Source organism: Apus apus, chromosome 13 (assembly GCF_020740795.1).
Source record: "Apus apus isolate bApuApu2 chromosome 13, bApuApu2.pri.cur, whole genome shotgun sequence".
In the NCBI taxonomy this organism is placed as follows: Eukaryota; Metazoa; Chordata; class Aves; order Apodiformes; family Apodidae; genus Apus; species Apus apus.
In genome coordinates this window covers 375,500-394,304 of record NC_067294.1, presented here as the reverse complement: position 1 = coordinate 394,304, position 18,805 = coordinate 375,500, and the positions used below count along the sequence as shown (strand labels likewise).

Here is an 18,805-nt window from a genome sequence, read left to right as displayed (position 1 = left end):
AGTTTATAAAGTAGTTTAGGAAAACAAATTCAATTGGACCCAAATAGTTCTTCCCTTTATTGTCTGCTGAATTTTTCAGTTACAAGAAATCTTTGTTTAAACCAATTCAGAGCACTCACACAGTTAGGTTGATTAACACCCACCTTTCTGATAATTCAGGTGTAAACAATAGGTCTTCTTTTTACTGAGGTGAAGGCATCTAGGACATTAAATATTAATCTGTCTGAGTAAACATCTTATAATTTTTAAATGGCTGCAGAGCAATCCTCAGATTATTCTCCATGAATTTTCTCTGAGAGGTTTTTTTTTTGTTAGCAGTATTTCAAATCTGAAAGTGTCTTCAGTGTTTTCCTGCAGGTTGCAAGTGTTGGTTGATACTTTTACTGGTGTTTCAGTTGGTTCACTTCAGTTAGCTTTTTAATAGGCTGCCTTGCAATCGTTTGTTTTCCAGTCCCAAAGTAGATCCTGGGACAGGTGATAATCATGTGTTTACAAGCAGACACTACAAAGCCCAGGAAGGACAGTGATGGAAACACATTAAAAATAGATTTTGTTTTACTGTTGTGCTAGGAAAATCATACTGATAAAAACAAATCTGTTGTGGTTCTATAATGGTTTCCTAACAATACTAAGGAAAATTGTGTCTTTATTTAGAAAAAATGGAAGAGAAGATTAAAGAGCCAATAAAAGAGCCTATGGAGGAGCCTTTACCAATGGAGACAGAAGAAGAAGAGCCAAAAGAAGAACCTATAAAAGAGCTTATAAAGGAGGTAAAAGACCTTGCAACCAAATTGTCAGTATCGCCATTTTGAACCTACATCCTACAGGTGTGGTTGCCTCTCTAGACCAGGCATGTTGACAGGAGACATGGTTAGTAACTTGAATTCTTGAATTCCTGGGGTGATTTTGGAGTCCTTTTTGGACTCATAGGGGTTTTTTTCCTTTCTTAATTTATTTTTAAATTTATTTATTTTTTACAAAGGGGAAGGTCATTTTAAAGAAAAATACAGAGTGTGTGAGTTAAAAAATTAGTAAGAACGTGGAAGAAATTTAGCTGATTATATAGACATGATTTTAAGGTGTTCAGAAAATGAAGGTTGTCCTGAATGTTTGAAGTCTTTAATTTAATAGCTTTTTCTCTATTTATTTACTTTTTTGTTTTGAACAGTTGAAACAAAGCTTGCCTGTTCTCCATGTGCTCCAACAGATAAGTTTAGTCTGTCAGGAACACATCCTAGAAAATGTCTGTAGTGTGTACATTGCAGTAAACAAAAGTAACTTTTTTCTTGTAAGGCATTGTCAGTCTGAGAAAGCATAGTTCTTGCAAATGCTCAGGTGTTTGAATAAAAATGAAACATTTATACTGATTTCTGTGCAGCTCTGATGTAGCTTAGTAGGCAAAAGCACAGAATTCCATTGCTGCTTTTAGTCACCACTCTAGCCTGTTTATTTCTGAGGTAGTTGCTACTTTGCTTATTTCTGCTACCAAGGTTATTGCATATTTTATGAGTGGTTCATGCTCCACGTCTCATTTTCAAGTAAATTAATTTTAAGAATAAATCAAAACTGCTTTGTGAGAAACTCCACCCTTGCCCCTGTATTCAGACCTTCATCCAAGGATTCACGTGGATCTCGGAAGGCATTTCAAGAAGGTTTTGTTGAAGTTAAAGTTCAGTAAACACTGAGAGGTTTTCTGAATTGAGATTTTTGAGTTGCAGTGTATGTTGGAAACCTAGTGCTTCTGTTTCAAGCACAGCGGCAGTGTCATTGTGAGCTGCTTGTCAGCATTGGTTCAAAATACATTTGCTTGTTTAAAACAAGCTTGTTCCTTTATGATCAACACTTAGCTAGCTGCCATTCCCTGAATCCTGTAACTTGTTTCCTCTCGAGGAGCCCAAAGAGGAAGAAATGACTGAGGAGGAAAAAGCAGCTCAGAAGGCCAAGCCAGTTGCAACCACTCCTATCCCAGGAACACCTTGGTAGGTACCAGCTTTCCCCAGGGCCTGCTCCTGCAGGGCTGAGGGCCATTCCTGCAGCCACCAGGGGGGTAACGTTAGTTTGCTTCTTCTCATATTTTGGGGGTCATTGAGGTGAGTTATCTCTTATCCCAGAACCCAATTCAGCCCTCTAAAACATTTTCCTAGGGCAACACTGACTCTACTGCAGCTCCTGACAAAGAGCATTTTCAAACTGCTTTTCAAACCTGCCAGCAGAGGAAGCAGTAACTCGGTGTCCCCTCTGGTAGCAGGAATGTGGCAGTGGTGCAGTGTCCGCGCGGCTAGCCCAGGCCCTGTGTGTGGAACAGTCTGCAGCAGGGCTGAGGACATCAGTGACACAGGGCTGTCACCTTTCTAGGTGTGTGGTGTGGACTGGTGATGAGCGGGTCTTCTTCTATAACCCCACCACTCGTCTTTCCATGTGGGACCGACCAGATGACCTGATTGGAAGAGCTGACGTGGACAAAATTATTCAAGAACCTCCTCACAAAAAAGGCATGGAAGAAGCAAAAAAACTTAGTAAGAGACATCTTACTGCTTCCTTAAGAAGTCTGAATGTAGTTATCACTTATTTTGTGTTGATTTTCAAAATGAGTAACATATAAGTAAGTGAGAGGAATGTAACAACATCTTGAAAACATGTATATAGCCTTGGAATTTAAGAAGGCTGGTGGGAATGCAGATTTATAGAGTCTAGAGTCCTTTGGAAAAAAAGCAGTCTGTTGAAGGAAGTAGATACTAACAAGGTTAATTTTTTTTTCTAAATGCCAACAGGCTGAAAACCCCCACAGTTTTTATTAACTGAAAAAAGGGACTGAGTTTTACAAGCAAGAGGAATTTGGGGGCCAGAAAAGATTAATCATAGTGTACAAATGGGCTTTTGCAGAAGAGGATTTAACTTAGCGAGCATCAACTGCAAAACAGTTTTGGAAGCAGCTGCCAAGAGTAGAGAACATTCAAGAGGCTGCTGAGATGAGACTTCTTTCTGGCATGAGTTCTAGTAAATGATCCTGGGATGACATATGGGCTTGGTAGTTGGAGGAGAGCAAAGTGCAAGTAGGTAACCAGAGGATACAAATGTGCTTCGTTAGACTGTTTCAATTTGTTGTTGTTTTCCCCCCCCCGGAAATAAGGGGTCAGTGTTTGTAATTTTAAATACAGATTTGGCTACAAGTCCCTTAGTCCTGCCACCAAATTCCAATAGTATCACTCTGAGAGCTACTGAAGATTCTTCCTTTGTCAGAATACATTGTTGGTGCACACATTGTCCTATGTCCTTGCACAAGGCTTCATTTCTGAGTTACATACTTGTCATAAAGATAAAATCTAAAGTATTACTGAAATCTGTTACAGTTAGAGAAGAGCATGAATCTACAGAGGAAGCAAATGAAGATGAGCCTATTAAAATTAAAAAGCGCAAGTAAGTTTGCTTTTTCAATACTAATACAGTATTTTATGTAGATAAAATAACAAGTGTTTCTTCCAAGCAGTGCATATACTGTTCTGCAGAGTAGAACAGTAACTAACAGGATTGGTGAACACAATCATCAGCTTTCTCATATTTTACTTTGGCAGCCCAAGTATTTGATATTTCAGCTGAAATTCACATATAGATCAAATGACATCTCCTTTGCCAACCATTCAGAGTGGAAATAAGTGGTGTAAGCTGGTAAATCCAAGGAATATTTTGGGTGCAGTTTATCTCAAATAGTTTGCTTCTGTCGCTTGTAAATTTCTGTGCACAAGATTTTGTTGCCAAAAAGTCCAGCCATCTAGATTTTCATAGTGATAATTTTGGTTTTGCTTTAGTATAAAGGTTTGGGGTTTGTTTTGGTCTTTTGGTCTGTTTTGCCTCTGAGAAGCGATGTACATCACTCCAATTACTTACACGCACTGTTTGAAAAGTAGTTCTAACATTTTATTTCTTGTGGACATCATAACATCGTTGGACATCATAAAGTTGTTTTGCAGTTAGGGCTTTGAGTGTGTGTTTGGCATAAAGTACATTCAATTTTAGCAAAGGTCTATCAACATCCAGTACCTCTCATGCAGAAGTGCTCTGGTGGGTTGATGTCTCACTGGTGTCACGGCATTTTCTGCTGTACCAGTTGTGAAGGTGTTCTCACAAACTCTCTTGGCTGTAGTCTTGGTACAGGGCTGGCCTGGTACTTCTGAAGTTACACTGTATGTTTAATTTTTTTCAGGAAAGATGATAACAAAGATATTGATTCAGAGAAGGAGGCTGCCATGGAAGCTGAAATTAAAGCCGCTCGAGAGAGAGCCATCGTCCCACTGGAGGCTCGGATGAAGCAGTTCAAGGACATGCTTCTAGAAAGAGGGGTCAGGGAAATCTGTGTGTGTGTGTGAGAAGGGAAAGAGGGAGGGGGTGGCTGAGGCAGAGCTCTTAATTCTTAAGGAGTTGAGAACCTGCAGTGCTTTATGTGAAGGAAATGGTCTCATCCTTCCACAGATCAAGGGATGCATTTGGTACCAGACTCTGTATTTCAAAGAATGTTACAATTATAGCAAAATTCTGATTTCTAACTAACTGAAATTAAACAGTATCAAGACAGATTTAATTTTTAAATTTTTTTCCCAAATTAAATAAGTACCTAATTGAAAGCTGCCATTGAAAATAAACGGGATGCACAAACTGGACAAGTCCTTAATGTTTTTGGAAATGTTCCTACATGAAAGAAGCAGTAAGTTCCACTGTACATTCTTATCCTTAAGTGGGAGACTTTTTGCTTTTAGTTAAAGAAATTTGAAATCTGCTTGATACCAGTCAGTTTTGATAGACAAATCAGGCTATTAGAATACAAATTTGTATAATAACTTTAAAGAAATGGAAGTGGTTCCAGCTGCCTGTGTAGCTTCCATTTAGTTTCAGTAACTGGATTTTATGGGATGGTTTTAATAAAGCTTGTTTAAGATAAGCTCAAATGTGTTTAAATCAAACTCTTGTGGCAAAGCTATTTACACTCATAACATTTGGAAAAGGCATAGAGCAAGCTGTGGGTATCAGAATATAGAATCTCAAGGCTCTTTTCTGATGTACTTTTTTTTTAATGTTACAGAGTAGTAGCAATTAAGCACATGTTATTATTTAGAAATTTTAAGAGCCAGCAAGTGTTGAAACTTGCTGTGGCAGCCTACTTCATCTATTGGTGCTGAAAACTTCAGGACAAGTTTGTTTCCCTCTTCTCATTAGGTGTCCTGTCATTTTCAAGCAAAAGTACAGATTCTGTATGTTTAAGGAACCTTAACTCTTAGTTGAAATTTGACTTCTTTTAATTAAAGGTCTCTGCTTTTTCAACGTGGGAGAAAGAGCTACACAAGATAGTTTTTGATCCTCGTTACTTGCTTCTCAACCCGAAAGAAAGGAAACAGGTAAAGGAGAGGACAGATTTGTTCCATGTCCGGACACAGTTCTTTCTGTTCCTTTTAACCTTCCAGATAGAAGTTAGTTACATTTTTCCGATGCTTGAAAGGCCCAGTATTTTAACACACTGGAAGTTGTGTGTATGCAGAGAGCTCCCAAAACCTAAATGAAATGGTGAGAGAATTGTCAGTGCCTCTTCAAAATCTTGGTGTAATGAATAATCTGTTTGTTAAGAAAAAACAACACAAAGGGGTTGGGGGAAAAACTAAAGCACATTTTTACTATTAAGCAAGTTCTCACTCCAGAAGCTTTTCTTCAAATGGATATAAGGAAATGGAAAACTTCAAGAATACAGGAAGTGTCTTCTGTCTTAAACACACAATCCAGAAGAACGTTAATGTCAATGAATGTGTGAGAAAATCCTTCCCAGGTCTCAGGTTAGGTGGTTGGATACAGCCCGGTGCAACTTCAGCAGATTGGAGACATTTGCATGTTCAAAGAGTCCCTGATTTTGCTTTCTACCTCATCTGTGTTGGTTCTGTGCTGAGAGGAAAGGAAAGAGGAGAAAAGGAAAGAAATGGGATTTTTCCTCCCTCTTGCCTAGAGCTTGTGTGGCTCCAGGTGTGTCTGTTCTGTGTTGGTGACTGGTGTTTCTGCAGGTATTTGATCAGTATGTGAAAACCCGGGCAGAAGAAGAGCGCAAGGAGAAGAAAAACAAAATAATGCAGGCCAAGGAGGATTTCAAGAAAATGATGGAAGAAGCAAAGATTAATCCAAGGTAGGAGCTGCTTTCTTGTTCATATGCATAAGCTCTGTTAAAACGATGTATGTTGGGTGACAGTAGGTAGATTAACCTCTTTCAAAGTAGGCAAAGAGGAGAAAAATCATCAGATATTGTTGGGGTCTTCCTTTCCCTGCTTGTTTGCACCTAATCCATGGAATAACAGAAGTGGTGATTGATAACAATTTACATATTTTTCGTCATTTTGAAGAAATCCCCAGCATGCTGTCTGGATTGTGAGAAATGCCTCTTGAGCCACCTCAGGTTTTCTTTGATAACCCTCTTTCTCCTGAAGAACTTTAGCAGTCTCTGAGAAGCACAAGGGAGGTTGCTTCAGTCTGGGAGGGCTGAAGGGATGCTTTTCTGCTTATGAATATGTTAGTATGACAGAAAGTTCTAGTTGCTTTAATACAGACATGATTGCATACTCCTCACATGGAGACCTCCTTGCAGTGATCATGGCAAGGTGATGACAGTAAATGTACCAACCTTCAAGATGTTATTGCTAGAATTGTTTGTTTCACAGCTTTCTCACACAGAGTTGATGAAATACATGCTACTGTCACCAGAGGAGCTCTAACGCATTCTCTTTTAGCACCTCTGGCTTATCTGGCATTAATTCTTTTACAGTGAAATAACAACTCATTTGTTTCACTTCAGCTTGACTTTTTTTCAGTGACCCATGTTGGAAATCTGGTGGAAGCCAGTGTTGTCTTAATTTTAAAATTACTTTAAACATGATTAACAACTTTTATTTAAAACCCAACTGCTCATTTAATAAGGGTAGCAGTTTTGACAGTATTAGGCTGGGAAGAATGGAGGCATGGACATGTTTTAAGAAAAAGTTCATCAGTAGTAAGTTTAATACATAGTTCAGAGACTAACATGGGCTATTATGTTGAGTATCCTTGAGTATACTTGAGTATCCTCAGCTTCCAAGATATCTCTGGTGTGTCAGATTGGGACTGACTCTTACCTGGTTATGGGTTGGGGTGGGAAGGAGAGTTCCAGCTGAAATACTGTCTTGTTTAATCTTATCCTTTGTCTTCTGGTTTCAGTGTTTGTCTAAAGATAATGCTGTACCTCTGTGAGTGCCAGACTGGTTTTTTATCATCTATCTCAGTCCAACATGCTCAAGAGTTTGTGTTCACTTCACTTAAACAGCTCTTGTTCTTCAATATAGCTGTACATTCACTTTCTAATCTTTTTGAATAAGCTACCAAATTCTCTTCTTGTTTCAATTTACCCTACAGCAACAGTAGGCTGGATTTTCCAAGTCTAATTATTTCCATGCTGTGATGAAAACATTCGTATGATTATAAGTGTCTCACGTATTCTTGGGGCCAGATTTGCATCAGAGCTTGGAAAAAGCACAGTAGTGGTTTTTTTCGAGGTAAGTGGCAGTACTGTACCTACTGCACAGATTGGAATCTGGCCCTGGAGGTGAGAGAACAGTCAGGGAAGTGCTGTGGGGATGATGGGTTGAACGCCCAGTAGTGCTACATCTGCCCAGAGTGTTCAGAATACTCTGAACTCGTGTGTGTGAGGATCAGGTTACAGTGTTCATGGTAGGAGGGAAAAAGGATTCAGCTGGTGTCCTACTGTGACTAACACCTAAAGATGATTTTCATGGTGAACTCTTAGCATGGTTTGGCTGCAAGTGAGTGCACATCAGTTGCTCAGTTCCACAGCTGTGGAGTACCAGGGCAGACATGGCTGTACTGCTAACCCACAAAAAAAAAGAAGATTTTTGTAGACGACTGAGTCTTTTCATTTCTTCTTGGTTGTGTTGCCATCTCTCTTCCTACACTTGCACTTTCTGCAGGCAGCTGCATTCAAACAGACAAACCCCTGTAGGTCTCTAACATACCTTCCCTGTGCCTAAGCCTGGCTCCTTAAGGCTCTCTGATCAGCATCTCTAGTGAGACCATGGGATGGTGCCTTTTTTTGGTAGATTGTGCTCTGGCATGTATTCTAGCAGGAGAAATCTCTCTGCTGAACCTGCTTCTAGCAAAGACAGCTCTGCCAAATGAGTTCACTTGCCATTTTGTTGCAGAACTACTTTTAGTGAATTTGCAGCCAAGCATGCTAAAGACTCGAGGTTCAAGGCAATCGAAAAGATGAAAGATCGAGAGGCCTTGTTTAATGAGTTTATCACAGCGGCAAGAAAGAAGGAAAAAGAAGACTCGAAGACCAGAGGTGAGAAGGTAAGGTGACTTTTTTTAGACCCAGCGGTGTGAGTGGCGTGAGTCTGAATGAGATGGGACAAAGCCAGAGCTTGGTTTCCAGTGTGCCTTCTTTAGACAGAATCCTTCTCTTTCCGTGGCGGTTTTACAGTCTGAGCACTTCACAGGTGTCCCCCTGCTCTTTCTGAACTCCCTGTTGGAAGTTTGCAGCTATACTGAGTATGTAGAGTTGAATTTACGTTGTGAAGCTGAGCTTACTTAAATAATCACACTTTTTTGTTGTTTCATTTTCTTAAAAGTACCATTATATTCTTAACTGGAATAATGCCTGATTTATTTATTTTTTTTTAAGTTACATTATCCTGAAGCATTAAAAGAAAAAGGATTCTTGTCCTGTTTGGCTGGAAACCCCAGAACTGGCCATTACCTCTCTGTTCTCTCAGTGGAGGCAGTAAGAACGTGAAATTCTCTGTAGGATACAACTTCTGTATCTTCTCTTTCCATCTAGAAGCTAGCACTTCAGTGACTTTTTAATATTTCAGTAAATATATCTTATGTATAAACTGCTGCTTATTAGAATGGAAGGTCAGCTATTAAAGATTAATGAATTCCAAATGTCATCTGACCGCGCTGTCAGTCGCAGGGAGCAGCTGCCGTGGAGGTGGCAGCAAAGATCAAAATGTGCAGCCAGTGGCTGGAATGTCCCTGTGTGTGTGTGAATGGAGAAAATAGCCTCTGAAGCCTAATCATTTCTGGCAATTTAAAGTCTGCAATATTCATTTTGTAGTACAAAGTTATTGCAAATTTCACCTACTAAGTATGCTCACAGAAAAGTGCTGAATAACGGGTTAAATTTGAGGGCAACTTTAGTATTCAATAAGTTTTGCATCTTTGTTTTAATCTAGATACTCTGGTCTAATTTGATTCTGTGCTCCATTTTTTCCAAATGTTGACTTATTGCTGATATTTTCAAGAAATGATTATGCTTTCAGAGGAGAACTGGTGTAATTCAAAACTAGACTTTTACATGCTGCGTTTCGATTATGCATATGGAATTTAAAAGCATTTTTGCAGCTTAATAGTGCAGCTGAAGACTTAAAAAAAAAAAAGTAAATGCTTATTTTGTTGTTGCATGATTGTTCTAAAGTTGAAAAGTTAAGAGAGATTGTTTGTTTGCTTTTGAAATAATGTTTTCTTTTCTCCAAAAGCCTTTTGTAACCATTTTATGTATTCTGTTTTATAACAAGTGGATAGACTTTACAGTTATGTGCTGTGCGGCCTGTCAATCAGTTCAGTCTGACAGCTGTCAATCACTGACACGCAAATATTATGGGATTCCCTAGTGAGGAAAGAATTGGTATCTCTGTGTGGTGACTTTAGCCTCCCGCAGCTCCGGTACTTTACATTTTTTTAGTTTATTTCCTTGTGAAGTGATGAGAGTTGTACCTGCAATGTGTTAACTGCCAAAAAAAAAAAAAAAAAAGACTTCTAAATAAACCTGAAATACTTTCAGTCTTATTTTCCTTTGATTTTGAAAGTGCTTAAAACATAAAACTGAAGGCATTTAACCTGAAGCTTTCTCAGTCTGACTTAAAAGTCCAAAATCTTTATTTAAAGAGGATCAACTTTACAGAAATCTTTAACGTAAGGGTTTAAAATTACAGAACATCTTGACTCTCATTGAGTTATGGTTTATTGGATGGTGATGGAGCAGCTTTTCCAATGGTTGTTTTTATTCTTGTGGCTAACTTCAGTGAGTAAATACAGTGCTCGTGCTGCTCAGAGGGCAGAGAGGAGGGAGCACGTGGGTTTGAGATCAGGGAACAGGCGATGAGCTGGTAATGGTGACCGAGCTGCTCACGTGCTGTCCCAGGACACACCATTGTCCTTTGTCCCCGAGGTGAGGTGTGCTGAACATCCCTCAGCCTGCAGCCCCTGGGGCTGGTGGCTCATCTGTCATCCAGATCTCTTGACAGTTTCCTGGCATATTATTGTACTCAGTCATGCTGTGTATGGTGATGTACTAAACTCGCAGCACCGTAGAGCTGTGGTCTTAAAGGACTACTCTGTGGTGAGATGTCTTTGACTCAATTTTTTTTCGTCCACATCCTATTCCCGAGGGAGCCAGGGTTGTAGGGGGGTCCTTGGCCTGGCTTTGTTTTCAGCTGGTGCCACGGTGCTTGCCACAGCATTTCGGGAATGCAGGTTTTACTCTGTGGAATATACATATATATTTGCTTCCATGATTCATGCAGATTTTGAGATACCCTTACTTTATAGACTTCTGTAGTAATGTCTGGGCATTGTCTGATTTTTAACAAATATTTCTAATGCCATGGCTTAGAAAGCTTCATATTTTGATACTGCATGCATGTTTTAAGATGTTTTGAAACAAGATTCGTAATTTTACAATGAATAAACAATTTGTTTAGCATCTTGTTCAGATACTTTAAGTTATAGTGCTGTAGAATTAGAGCAACTTTCCACTGGCACTAATCAGTTGTTTTCTAATCTCTGCTTACCATCTTCATCTCTCTGAGATAGTGCAGAAAAAAAACCCCACAACCTATAAACCCTTTTATGTTTCTATGTTAATATTGTGAAGAACTAAAATTGCCAGTGGGCATGGCTGCAGAATGTTGGCTCTGCTCTTCATTTTGTTGTTGCATTCTGTAGCCAATGCCATCTCTAGAGTCAGAAGGTGGCAGCTCCCTGCCCAGCCAGGGTTTGCTCACCCATCCATCTGCTCGCTTCCTGTGTGACCCTCAGTGCTGTGCAGCTCAACTGCTTTGGGTGGTTTCCTTTTTATAGAGGCGGGATAAGTAGCAAAAAGTGAATGGCCAACCCTTCTCCCACCTTGTGGGTTTCTTTTACTGGGTGTGCCATAAAGCAGGTTTTGTGATGTGGCCCAGCAGGGTCTGGGATGCTGTGAAGGCAGCATGGCTGGCCCTGCCCCTGGAGCCCCTCCAGACATCCCCTGGCCCCTCGCCTCTGCTGCAGAGAGGGAGGCTTCAGCTCCAAACCAGGCTTCTGAGGCATAAAGGGATGGAAATGGGAAAAAAGGAAAAGATACTTAGAGCCTCAGGTGCAGCAGGAGCAGGGAGATCATATACCCCAGAAAAAAAGAGATGCAGTCAAGGCACAGTAGTGGCTCTTGCAACTGCTGGTTCTGGGAGTTTGGGTGAAAATGTGTTCCTAGTTGTCTGGAGATAAAAAACAACTACAATTGATCTTCTGCCAGCCCTTTGCCATGACTGTTGTTATGGACTGAGTGCTGACATGCCATCTGCAATTGAAAAAGTAGACCAAAACATTTCCTTGAACTTTTGCATAAGTGTGTATACCCATCTTAAATGTATTTGCTTTATTACCATAAGTGGGAAATTCTTTATGGGTTAGATCCATTTTAAGACATTGCTCTTTATCAGCAGATCCAAGAATTCACCTCTGTTCATTGTAGACTTGGAGGATGAATCCATAGATACTTGACTTTTCTAGAGCCCTGTTTAAAACTCCATAGCTTCTGTAGTATTAATATGTAAAATGCTCTAATGTAGAATCAGTAACTTGTTACTTTGAAAGATATATAACCTCAAAAAAGAAGCTTAAATTGGAGTAAAATAATAAAAACTGTATTGATGAATCATTCTGTAAAGAATATAATTCATCTTAGATACAGCAGATGGTAATGTATCTGCTTTAGCAAAATTGTCCCAAGGGGAAGTGAATTTTGGACATGGTTATGTCTAAATTCAGAGTTTTAGTGATTTCTCTAAATTGTAATGGTATGTAACATTAATATGTTTCCCTCTGTCAGAGGTAAGTTGACTCCTTTTTTCATAAGAGCAAACTGTTGGTATCCAAGTACCTTTCTCAAGTATTGTCTTTCTGTTTCTGTCTGTAAAACAGATCAAAATGGACTTCTTTGAACTGCTGGCTAATCACCACCTGGACAGTCAGTCTCGCTGGAGCAAAGTGAAGGACAAAGTAGAGACTGACCCCCGTTACAAAGCGGTGGATAGCTCTTCTCAGAGGGAGGACCTCTTCAAACAGTACATAGAGAAAATAGCTAAGGTATGCACATGATATGGGTAATGTTGCTGTGGGTGTCCTGCTGGTCACGCTACTCTCACCAAGTGACATAACTAACTACAAGGTAGACCAGTGCATGCTTTAGTTCCCTCCCAAGGGAGTTCTGCACCACAGTTACTTGTGGAAGTTCCTCAGAGTGACAGCTGGACACGTGGCAGTTCTGACCCTGGCTGTGGTGCTGTGCATGTCTGCACACACACATGGTGCTTGGGAGGATTTATCCAGTAGAGCAGGAAAGGCAGGGGTTGCTGTAAGGCCTTGGGTTGTAAAAATGGTTGTAAAACTTCAGACGATACAGACATCACATGGATTCCTTCTGACCAGGACAGGCAGTTTGCTTAGCTGTGATTTTTGCATCAGCTGAGGTTCCTTCAGGAATATGGATGGTTCATACACAGTTCCTTCACTGGTTCTTTTCTCTTAATCCAACATTTCTGCCTTTCTCTTCCAGGCAATTAATGGTTGTGAATGTAAAACTGGGCTAATAGATTGATACCCTCTCCCCCTGCCCCCATTATTCAGAGGTTGTTTGTACAGTTACACAAACAACAGGCTCCTGAGAATCCTTCTGTGGTCAGAGTTGTGACCAAGCTTCTCCCCCTTATGGAAACACCAGATGCTGTGGTGCATCCATCTCAAACCACTTGCGGGGGTTTTGTTCTGAGGTGCCTTTAGTTTGAGAACCCTTCGGTCTCCTTATCCATCTATGAAAAGATCAACAGTGGTGTGTGGTTTTATTGAGAAGAGTTTCTTCTTCCCCTTCAGAATTTAGATTCTGAGAAGGAGAAGGAGCTGGAAAGACAAGCTCGCATCGAGGCCAGTTTGCGGGAGCGGGAGCGGGAGGTGCAGAAAGCGCGTTCGGAGCAAACCAAGGAGATCGACCGGGAGCGGGAGCAGCACAAGCGGGAGGAGGCCATCCAGAACTTCAAGGCGCTGCTGTCCGACATGGTGAGGCACGGGCAGGCTGCCCAGGGCTCTGCTGTGCAAAAGCTTTCTGCTCTTTGTAGTGGAGTTCATCTAGAAATAGAATCCTGTCCTTTCCCCCGGTGCTCTCCACCTGCCATTGGCAGTGTTGCCTGGGTTGGAAGGGGAGGCCTTGTTGGCACTTGGGGCTCATTGTCTTGCAGCAGGGGGGCCCTGGAGCTGGTGCAGGGTCACTCCTGCCACTCCCTGCTTCCTACCTGAGAGGAAACTGCTACAGTCCCTTGCTGAAAAGCTGTGTTGTTGGGGTTTTTAATCTTTAATTTGAACCTTAACTTAAACCAAGAGAAATTAAAAAATTAAGAAGAATGTAAGAAATATCCATGAACTGTAGAAAAAATTGGTTTAAAAAAATGTCAATCATTTGGCTCAGGTGCGTTCTTCAGATGTGTCGTGGTCTGACACCAGAAGGACTCTCCGCAAAGATCATCGGTGGGAATCTGGGTCCTTGCTAGAGAGGGAGGAGAAAGAGAAGCTCTTTAATGAGCACATTGAAGCACTTACCAAAAAGAAGAGGGAACACTTCAGGCAGCTTCTGGATGAGACTTCAGCGGTAAGACCTGTTAATAGGCAAACTCCAAATCTTTGCCACCCCATTGTGATTTATCTGTTTCTGGTTTTCTCTCACACAGTCTGATTTTGCTTGGGCTTATTTCCAGGGCCCCTTTGCTTCACCACTCTCTTTTCTTCTTTGTAACAAAGTTTGTACCTAATGTTTCCTCTCCTGTTTATCTTGAGTGTTATTTTGGTTCAACTTGCAATTCATTTACATTTAAACTTCTAATCAGTGATCTTTTTATCTCCTGCAGGATGTTACATTTCCTCAACACTGAGTTATTTGATACTTTTTACCATATGGCATCTTGCTCTTTCAAATATCCAGTGTGTTTGTCTTGCTGACTGTCCATATATAAACACACCAAGTTCATCTGTTTGATGTTCTCCCGCTCTGTCTTGTGCTACTGAATCTGAACTTTGATTCTGTGTAGTGATTTGGAGACCTGTCCCCTATTCTGAATTACTGGGGGGGTTTAGTGAGTCTTGCTCTTTTTTAGTCACATGCCAACTTCAGACAGCTTGCTCTTAATCTGCAAGGTTTAACCTTATTTTTAGTGCATTAGTTAATGCTTAGAACATGAGGCAGGTGTTTAGTGTGACAGAAGAAATTGACAGATGTGTAACTCTGAAGTAAGTTTTCTGTGGGTGGTTTTTAACAACACATTCATATACATAAATATTTACTAGAAAAAAACTTGGGGTTGTAAATTATGTTTGAGAGGACTTTTATCTGAAAATGCCATCTCAAAATACTAAAGAAAGGTAAAGATAGAAAATCAACCAACTAAAAATATTTATGCAGTAGTGTAAGTATTCAAAATGCAGTACCTAAAAATACAGCAACTTTTTCAGTAGACTTGGGAGATACTTAAAAGCTTCAGATGTAATATTTGCAGTCTGTACTGCTAGAGTCTAACTTTCTTTTAATGTAACTATTTTTGCTTCTTTTCAAAGATAACTTTAACATCAACATGGAAAGAAGTGAAAAAGATAATTAAAGAAGATCCAAGGTGCATTAAATTTTCTTCAAGTGACAGGGTAAGAGGTTTGCATGGCTGCTGCTAACTCAGCATAGAGCAGGATGCCTGGAAAGTGAGTTGGTGGCTGCTGAGGTGGTTTCCGCTTTATGTGAACAGAAGTATCATTGTTTAAATAACATTTTATTTTTGTTTCTTAACTCAAAATGTAAAAGGCAAAGTATAATGAATGTGTGATTATTGCTTATGCTCAATGTGTTAAGTTGCTTGAGGTGCTTAATCTGTATTCAGTGTTTTAATCTTATCCTTTTTTCTGTCAGAAAAAACAAAGGGAGTTTGAGGAATACATTAGAGACAAATACATCACTGCCAAAGCTGACTTCCGGACACTGTTGAAAGAGACCAAATTCATCACCTACAGGTGAGCAGAGTCCTGTGGACAAAGGACTAGTCTTTGTATTGTGATTTCCATGTGAATGGCAACAACCTTCTGCTGGGGCTGCCCTGCACAAAGCTAATCAGTCAGGCTGGGCCAAGGCTTCCACATCCAAATTCTAATGGTTGGCCTCTTTTAGATGCTGGATTTAAAACTCTTGGTGATTTTTCTTTTTCTCCTCTCCAGGTCTTAGTCTTTGTGTAGTTCATGTAGTGCTGTTCCAGTGCATTGCAGCCAGACACAAGTCTTCCATCTTGTTTAATTACTGTAGCACAATCATAGGCAGCAGGCCTGAACAGAAAGCACTGGTGATGTGCCTGGGCCTGACCTAAGGCAGCATCTTTCTGGCTAAGAAGGTGCCCAGGTCTCTGCACCTTCCATTGGCTCCAGCCCTGGGAGCAGGGTGGGTTCCCGGGCACGCTGCCTGCTGGGCCGCTCTCAGGTGGGGATTCTTACACTCACTTCCAGGTCCAAAAAGCTGATCCAGGAGTCAGATCAGCACCTGAAGGATGTTGAGAAGATACTACAGAATGACAAGCGGTACCTGGTGCTGGACTGCGTCCCGGAGGAGAGACGCAAGCTGATCGTGTCCTACGTGGATGACCTGGACCGCCGGGGGCCGCCGCCCCCCCCCCACCGCCTCGGAGCCCACCAGGCGAACCACGAAATAGTTACAAAATACTCTCAAGGCAAGAGTACCTGTTAAATCCAAAAGCTTGCATGAGCCATCTGTCAGGTTTATACATACACATTACCGTGAATATATTGCAAAACCATCTGAGGAGCAGAGGAAGAAGCAGCGTTTGTGAACATGAAATGGTCTCGAGGGTGGCGGGGGGGGAACCACCGACAAAAACATCACGTTAAAGGTATTTATGAGTCTGTGGGGTGTCACTGACAAAAATCTGAGCGTGTGGGCTGTGTTTGGTAACTTCAGATCTCAGAGCAATGCGGGAGCTGTACACGAGGTGTGGATGTCTGGTGCTTGGAGGCATTCTTCTCAGCAGCGTTGCACACGTGAGTCTTAAGGGTGATGGAGCTTGTGGTTTGAACTGGTCCTGCACGTGTGCCTCCAGCTTCCCGAGCGCTGCCCACAGGAGGTGAAGTGCTGCCTGGTAGCTCACATTATTGATCACTGAGGACTGCTCTGGAAACACAAGTCCCCATTTTCTGCTTGCTTTCACCCTTGTAAATGGAACTAAATCCATTAAAGCCAGAGTTAGAACTGAGGGAGAGGAATGAGGACTAAGAGACCAAATTAAATTTGTTCACAGCTCTGCTTTGTTCCTTACCCTATCCATGAGTTAGAAGCAAAATCAGGTTGCTCTGCCCAAGTGAAGATTTGTCTAAACAATTTTTACTCCAAGTTGGAAACCCTTGGTGAATAGCAGTGGTTACGGAGCAGAACAGGACGGTTGTATAAACGCATTTTTATTTACAAGAAAGTGATCTTTACATACTTCTGGATTAGACTGTGGATTTCCCTTCTGGGCAATTCTTGTAAACTATACTCCTGTTTTGAATGTTAAACTTGTGTTTCTAAAGTTTAATTTTGAAATGTTGGGATTGTTCAGTTTATGTATTTGAACTACAATAAACCAACCCTTTTTATATATGGATTGTACAGGCCTAATACCAGTTTTTGTTGGATTTTGTTGGACTTGTGAATTTACAAGTAAAGCAAACCACTGAAGTCCTATTGCCTAAATTCTTGGCTGTTTGGCAGAGCAGGACCTAAGGTACCATGTCCATGCAGGAGGGACCCAAGGGAGGTTGTTTCCTAGTTTAGTTGTTTGGTCTTTTGCCTCAATGTGAGATGGTGGGGATGGCGGAGTCAGAGCATTTCCTTCTGTTTCTTCTGTGCTTGACATGGATCTCTTCCTCCGAGTTGAGGGGTGGGAAGACCTGATTCTTCCATGAGAAGCTGATTTTCCTTCCAGCTGTTCCTGTGTTGGTGGCCAGGCCCTGGGGCTTGCAGCTTGAGCTCTGAGCTGGCAGGTTGTGCACATAGGTTTTGGCAGCTAGGGCAGGTTTGTCCTGCTGACATGCAGTCACAGCACACTCCTGAGGATCAGGGCAAGGCCCCTGCTCCATCAGCCCTGGGGACCTATGCCAGCCTGTACCTCTGCTGGGAGGGCTGTGGGGTGAGGAGGGTGGCAGCTTCTGAAGGACAAGTGTGTTAGATCCTGTGGGAAGAGTAGGTCCCTCCTGGGAATTACAAGAGTGGGTGTGGCCGTGTGCTGCCGAGGAGCAGGGGAGGCTGTGGGTCAGACTGCAGGGCTTGGGTGGGGATGGCAGAGCTGCCACTGTCACTGTTGGACCTGGAGACACCCAGTCCCATGGGACTCCTTGAGCCTGCTCTGGGCAGTGACATCATGGCTACATTGGGGATGCAGAAAGTGCCTGGAGTAGTGTGGTGGTGGTGGGAATTGTGGCCACGTGCTGCTCACCATGAGAGCACAACATGGCCCTGCTCTGCCAGAAGTTAATTTATGTTTCCTCAGCCCAGCACAGCCCTGCAGGAAGCCATGCATTTTTTATGGCTGGTCTAAAATACGGTTAACTTGTTCACTAAATGAATGTGATTGCTATTAATTTTAATTGATCTTGTTTATGGGGACCAGATGTTCATTAACATTTATTTTTCTGCTTATTCCATGGATAAAGCAGTTATGCCTAACGCCCCAGCCCCACGGGTGCTGCTGGGGAACCCACTGGTGACACTCAACATGGTGAGCTGGTCCCCTGCCCCTGCAGCACCTTGGGCACAGTCCCTTCTGTCCCCTCTGCAGCAGGGACAGTCTGTGGGATCCTCATCCAGAGGGCAGGTTGGGTACACAGGATGCTGGCAACTTTTCTAGCACCTTTTCTGTTGCAGCCCAGCAGCCCCCCTGGCCTGGCACTGCTCTCAGGCTGCTGCTGTGGCTGAGGGCTCACAGCAGGGCAGGAGTTAAACCTAAGCAAGCTTAGGAATTGGAAAGAAACTCAAATTTTGAATAGCCAGACTGATTTCTGGGGTAAGGAGCTGCAGTCACCAGCAGGAAGGCCACTATGGCCAGCAGGATGAGTCCTGCCATGAGCAGAGTCTGCAGTGCTACTCTACACAGATTTTGTTTTCCACAGAGGTAAAGACAAACGCGGCTGGTTTCACTGCCAAAAGCCTTGCTGGAAGTTTTGAAGAGCTCTCTGAGTACCTGGGACTTGCCCAGAGACTGTTTGGAAGAGAACACCCCCTGGTGCCACCCCCCAGTCCAGACGTGCTCTGCACACCAAGAAGTGACCCTGGGCTTGGATCTCTGTGTGTTGCAGTGGATTAAAGTCACACGGTTAATGTACAGGTAAATGAGTGGCTGTTTGAGTAACATTTCCTTGACAGTATAATCCATGCCCTGCAGCTTCTAATTAGGTGCTGCTG

At 41.9% G+C, this 18,805-nt stretch overlaps 1 protein-coding gene across 1 annotated transcript in view; it reads left to right on the top strand.

The window, feature by feature from the left end:
* Positions 1-17,009, top strand: part of TCERG1 (transcription elongation regulator 1) — a 29,387-nt gene extending 12,378 nt beyond the window's left edge. Inside the window, 15 exon segments of the mRNA XM_051631049.1 lie at positions 655-770; positions 1,891-1,979; positions 2,356-2,516; positions 3,351-3,417; positions 4,202-4,337; positions 5,298-5,387; positions 6,039-6,157; positions 8,217-8,367; positions 12,256-12,420; positions 13,204-13,386; positions 13,793-13,972; positions 14,932-15,015; positions 15,275-15,375; positions 15,859-16,015; positions 16,017-17,009. Coding sequence (XP_051487009.1) covers positions 655-770; positions 1,891-1,979; positions 2,356-2,516; positions 3,351-3,417; positions 4,202-4,337; positions 5,298-5,387; positions 6,039-6,157; positions 8,217-8,367; positions 12,256-12,420; positions 13,204-13,386; positions 13,793-13,972; positions 14,932-15,015; positions 15,275-15,375; positions 15,859-16,015; positions 16,017-16,061 — 1,844 coding nt within the window. The 3' untranslated portion in view covers positions 16,062-17,009.
* Positions 17,010-18,805: the final 1,796 nt, after the last annotated feature.